Consider the following 5,737-nt stretch of genomic DNA (forward strand, 5'->3'; position numbering starts at 1 on the left):
CATTACGGAAACATGGTGGGATGAAACCCACAAATGGAACACACAGCTAGAGGGATTTAAATTATTTAAAAGAAACAGACCAAATAAAAGAGGAGGTGGAGTTGCTCTATATGTAAGAAATAACTACATCTCTACAGAAATAGAACACAACAATGATGAAAACTGTCTTGAATGCATTTGGGTCAATATAAAAGGGGGGGAAATGACAGGCCACCCAACCAAACAGAGGAAATAGACGAACTTTTTGCTAGTCAGCTAACTAAGGTATATAGGAAGCACATCACAATAGTAATGGGGGACTTTAACTACCCTGACATCAACTGGGAGACAAACTCTGCACCAAGTGGAAGATCAAACAGATTCCTTGCAAACCTAGCAGACAATTTTGTCTCCCAAAAAGTAGAGAAGGGAACTAGGGGATTAGCCATTTTGGTTCTAATTCTCACTAACAGAGATGAAATGATAGAAGGTGTTGAAGCTACAGGAACCATGGGAGGAAGTGATCATGCAATATTGGAATTCAACATTATGGAAGCACAAGCAATAGAACACAGTCAAACTAGAGTCTTGGACTTTAAGAGAGCTAATTTCAATAAACTTAGAGAGGGCTTGGGAAGGATTCCATGGATGAGAATCCTCGAGGGGAAAACAACTCAAGAAGCTTGGGAAATTTTGAAAAGTGAGATAATAAAAACCCAGTCCAGCACAATACCAACAAAGAGGAAAAATAACAGCTCTCAAAAGAAACTAGCATGGCTGCATAAAGAACTGTCTGATAAATTGAAAGATAAAAAGGACAAGTATAGAAAGTGGAAAGAGGGGCACATAACTAAGTCAGAATATCAACAAATAGCCCGAGCCTGCAAAAATGAAGTGAGGAAAGCTAAGGTTCAAAATGAACTAAGGCTTGCGATCAAAGTCAAAAATAACAAAAAAAGCTTCTTTCAACATGTAAAAAACAAGAAAAAGTGAAGGAAATGATTGGTCCATTAGTGGGGGAAAGTGGCAAGAAGGTGACAAGCAACAGGGAGAAAGCAGAACTATTTAACTCATTTTTTGCATCTGTCTTTACAGAAAGGGAAAAAACAGACCAACCTATCAAAAATAGTGCCATAAAAAATAGAAGAGAAACGCAAGTTAAGATAGGCAAGAAAACAGTAAGTGAGCACGTGTCCAGCCTAGACGAGTTCAAATCACCAGGACCAGATGGATTACACCCCAGGATTCTCAAGGAACTGGCAGATGTGATCTCAGAACCATTGAACTATATTTTTCAAAGATCCTGGAGCACTGGGGAACTACCGGAGGACTGGAAAAGAGCTGATGTAGTTCCCATCTTCAGAAAAGGAAAAAAAATGGACCCAGGAAATTACAGACCTATCAGCCTGACCTCAATACCTGGGAAGATTCTGGAAAAGATAATCAAACAACGAATCGGCGAACACCTAGAGGCAAACAAAGTCATTACTAAAAGCCAACATCGGTTTCTCAAAAATAGATAAAGCCAGACAAATCTTATTGCATTCTTTAACCAAGTGACAAAATTAGTGGATCAGAGGAATGCTGTGGATATAATTTACTTGGACTTCAGTAAGGCATTTGATAAAGTAGATCATAACCTACTATTTGATAAGATAGAAAAATGTGGGTTAGACAGCATCACCACCAGATGGATCCGTAGCTGGCTGACCGGCCGTACTCAGCGTGTGGTCCTCAATGGAACCACATCTACATGGAGGGAAGTGTGTAGTGGGGTGCCCCAGGGCTCTGTTCTGGGCCCAGTGCTCTTCAACATCTTCATCAAGGATTTGGACGAGGGGATAAATGGGGAACTCATCAAATTTGCAAACGATACCAGGCTGGCAGGAATAGCCAACATTCCAGAAGTCAGGCTTAAGATACAGGAGGATCTGGACAGACTTGAACACTGGGCACTATCTAACAAAATGAAATTCAATGGTGAAAAAAGTAAGCTTCTACATTTAGGCAAGAAAAACCAAAATACAGGTATAGTATATGGGGTACCTTGCTCAATAGTAGTAACTGTGAGAGGGATCTTGCAGTCCTAGTGGACAATCACTTAAATATGAGCCAGCAGTGTGCTGCTACAGAGGAAGAACAGGAACAAATTCTTTGTATGTTAAAAACGATTATCCAAACTCTCTGTATAAGTCTGGATATGCAAACTCAAACTATGACTTCAACCAAAGAATCATCTATACAGAATTCTATAGAGAAAGTGAAACTTAAATATGAGCCAGCAGTGTGCTGCAGCTGCCAAAAAAGCCAACACAGTGCTGGGCTGCATTAACAGAGGGATAGAATCAAGATCACGTGAAGTATTAATACCACTTTACAATGCCTTGGTAAGGCCACACTTGGAATACTGCATCCAGTTTTGGTCACCACGATGTAAAAAAGATGTTTGAGACTCTAGAAAGAGTACAAAGAAGAGCAACAAAGATGATTAGGGGACTAGAGACTAAAACATATAAGGAATGGTTGCTGGAATTGGGTATGTCTAGTTTAATGAAGAGAAGGACGAGGGGGGACATGATAGCAGTGTTCCAATATCTCAGGGGCTGCCACAAAGAGGGAGTCAAGCTATTCTCCAAAGCGCCTGAAGGCAGGACAAGAAGCAACGGGTGGAAACTAATCAAGGAGAGAAGCAACCTAGAACTAAGGAGAAACTTCCTGACAGTTAGAACAATTAACCAGTGGAACAACCTGCCTCCAGAAGCGATGAATGCTCCAACACTGGAAGTTTTTAAGCAGAGACTGGACAGCCATTTGTCCGAAATGGTATAGGGTTTCCTGCCTGAGCAGGAGTTGGACTAGAATCAGGGCTTTTCAACCAGTGGTACGGGTACCACCTGTAGTACATTGGCACCTGGCAGGTGGTACGCGACCATCCTAGAAAAGTGCTAGCGGGGGAGGGGAATGAGCTGAATGGCAACTGATTCATATTTATGACGGTCACAGTGTCCCAGGGTCATGTGAAGTGACCAAAACCTGCTGCAACCACCCAGAGGGGGGGGAATAAAAACCAAACACCCCACCCCACCCCCGCTGCCAATCCTCAACAGAAATGCTCACAATGAAAACCTCGGACAGGAGGAAGAGTGGCGCCGGGTGGGCAGGCAGGTGTCTTGCTCGGCTGTGGCTTGGGGGGCACTTTTTTCAGTGCCATTGTAACTTCGAAGAGTCACTAAGCGAACTGTTGTAAGTCGAGGACTACCTGTACTTTTATCAATTTTTTCTCTCTTTTTTTGGTCATCAAGTTTTTGACACCTTGCTAGGCGACTGGTGGTACTCGGATGTTGCCATATCCTAAAAGTGGCACAATGGGTGAAAAGGTTGAAAAGCCCTGGACTAGATGACCTCCAAGATCCCTTCCAACTTTATTACTACTACTACTACTACTACTACTACTACTACTACTACTATTACTACTACTACTATTATCTCCAGGTTCTTTATTTCTAACATTCCTCCATACTTTCCTAGCCCCCTTTTCTCACATCATGGTTCTACAAGAGTAATGGTACTGCAATTCACTTAAAAGTTCAAGAAAAGTACAGCTCCAATTATTTATTTAATGGATTATTAAACAAATATAACAAATTATAATTAAAATAAAAAAACCTAAGGTAAAACCAATAATTAAAATAGTTAACAAAGAAGAGCTTGCCACCTTCCTAAGTACTGGGAGAATAGGAGCCAAATGCACCTCTTTAGGGAGTGTCCCCCACTGCTAGACCACTACACAAGGCCCCTTTCTGATGTAAAGCACTGTATAAGATCAGCAGCTCTATTTGCAGGAGCAGCCAACAAGTGTGCATGGAACCATCCCTGACCCAGCCCTGCTGATCCGCAAAGACGGGAAGGTTGGGGAACTCTGCTCTAAGATGACTCCGCATAAAAACAAGATATGTATTTCTTTATTGTCCTGGTGATTTATGATTTCATAAAACCCAATTAACCACATGATTAAACTACATTCACACAATTCATCCCTCTCTCCATTAGTATAAGCAAAAGGGACTTACTTATGAATTGTGTCTTATATTTTATAATTAGCTCCAAATCCTTAATCAGAATATGGCCTGTTACGAGTTCATTAGCAGCATTTTGAAACGAAGATTCAGCAAGAGTCATTAACGATCGAGCTTCATCAGTAAATTGGTTTACAGTGTTTTCTTCTGCACCTATTAAACATATTAAAAACAGTAAGAAAGATTTGGGGGCATTAAATTGCTCAAGTTAGGTACTTCCTTCTTGTCACCTGAAAACAATGCCATGCAAAATGACTTACAGGTAGTGCTTGATTATGACCATTAGTTCAGCAACTGTTTGAAATTATGACAGCGCTAAAAGGACTTTACGATTTGTGTCCAACTTACCGCCAAAGCAGACCCCTCCCATGATCATATGATTATGATCACGGTCACATGACTGCAATCTGGATGCTCATGATGAGTCGCCAAGCACCCTGCAACTATGTGATCACCATTTGCAGTCTCCCCTACTGGCTAACCCTGGGAAGGGTCTGCCTCTGCTCTTTTCAGGGGGCTTGCTGAAAAAGGGCTGTTTTTTACCCAGTCTCCTTGAGGGCAAAAATACTCAACTTTCTTTGTCAGGAAAAGTTTTGCTCTTCCTGCTTGCTTGGAGAGCTGCTTGCTTGGAGAGACTTGAGTCTCATCGGCAAGCAGTTTTTCCTCCTTCTTTGAGCAAAGAAAGGGAGAGACTCAAAGAAGGAGCAAAAAATTAGTCCATTTTCACCCAACCTCTTTAAGAGCAAGAATGCTGCCTGACAGATTGATTTTGCCCCACATGGGGTGGAGTGTCTCCAGCAGGCAGGAGGAGAATGAATGGGCTGGAGAAAAGTTCCGATCATGAAGATCTGAGCTCCTTCTCCACAGCCGAGAGCTGTAGTTCCCTTCTGTGCATGGAGGGGAACTACCTGCCTCCCTCTATCCACTTAACATCCACTTAAAAACCACACCTGGAAAAGCCAGTATGTAGTCAGAAAGCTGGGTCAGGTCATGTAGTGTATGACTGTGATTCTGGATTCAATTACAGTCATAAGTCGAGGACATCCTGTATTCTCAATTTCCTATCTCACTTTCCTATATCTCATTTTTCAGCCCTGCACACAGATGTAATTCTATTATTTTTGCCAAACAGGAAATTTTTAAAAAATACTATATATACATTTAGTCAAAATATCAACGAACATTTGTGAAGCAGATTACTATTTCATCATAATTTCATACAATATGCTTGTATTAAATATACAAATGTATGAAATATCCAATATAACTCCTCCATTATTCTATATTATATAGCCATTTTCTGTTATGTAGCTACTTTGATCATTTACATATTCCCTCTGAGTATAACATGGATCCTGTAAATGATTTACATACGATTGAAAACGAACAGGTATCTGCTGTCCTGCCATTCAAACATATGCTTTAGTATACTTTGAAAGTCTTTCAAAGGCGTCCCCGTATCATCCTTTGGCCAGGATTTTAAGATGGCAGCAGATATAATTTTACCCAGCTTGTTCATATTATATTTAGATATCAACTCAAGCAGATTCTGTTGTTTCTAGAAAAGACATAGGAAAAAAGAATGTAGTGTTAGGCAGTAATGAATTCAATATATCACACAATGATTTTGCACCTCTGTCAAGGTTGTCACAAAATTCATTATATCGTGTAATGGGACTTCC

At 40.8% G+C, this 5,737-nt stretch overlaps 1 protein-coding gene across 1 annotated transcript in view; it reads right to left on the reverse strand.

Moving 5' to 3' along the window:
- The window catches only part of LOC107295919 (E3 ubiquitin-protein ligase RNF213), an 85,777-nt gene that overhangs the window by 31,627 nt on the left and 48,413 nt on the right, over positions 1 to 5,737 (reverse strand). Inside the window, exons 13-14 of the mRNA XM_015825253.1 lie at positions 5,430 to 5,613; positions 4,006 to 4,208 (exon numbers count right to left, since the gene is read on the reverse strand). Of these exons, the coding sequence (XP_015680739.1) occupies positions 4,006 to 4,208; positions 5,430 to 5,613 (387 nt within the window). The remainder of the gene's footprint in view (positions 1 to 4,005; positions 4,209 to 5,429; positions 5,614 to 5,737) is intronic.

This window comes from Protobothrops mucrosquamatus, unplaced genomic scaffold (genome assembly GCF_001527695.2).
Source record: "Protobothrops mucrosquamatus isolate PMUCROS unplaced genomic scaffold, P.Mucros_1.0 scaffold2571, whole genome shotgun sequence".
Classification (NCBI taxonomy): domain Eukaryota; kingdom Metazoa; phylum Chordata; class Lepidosauria; order Squamata; family Viperidae; genus Protobothrops; species Protobothrops mucrosquamatus.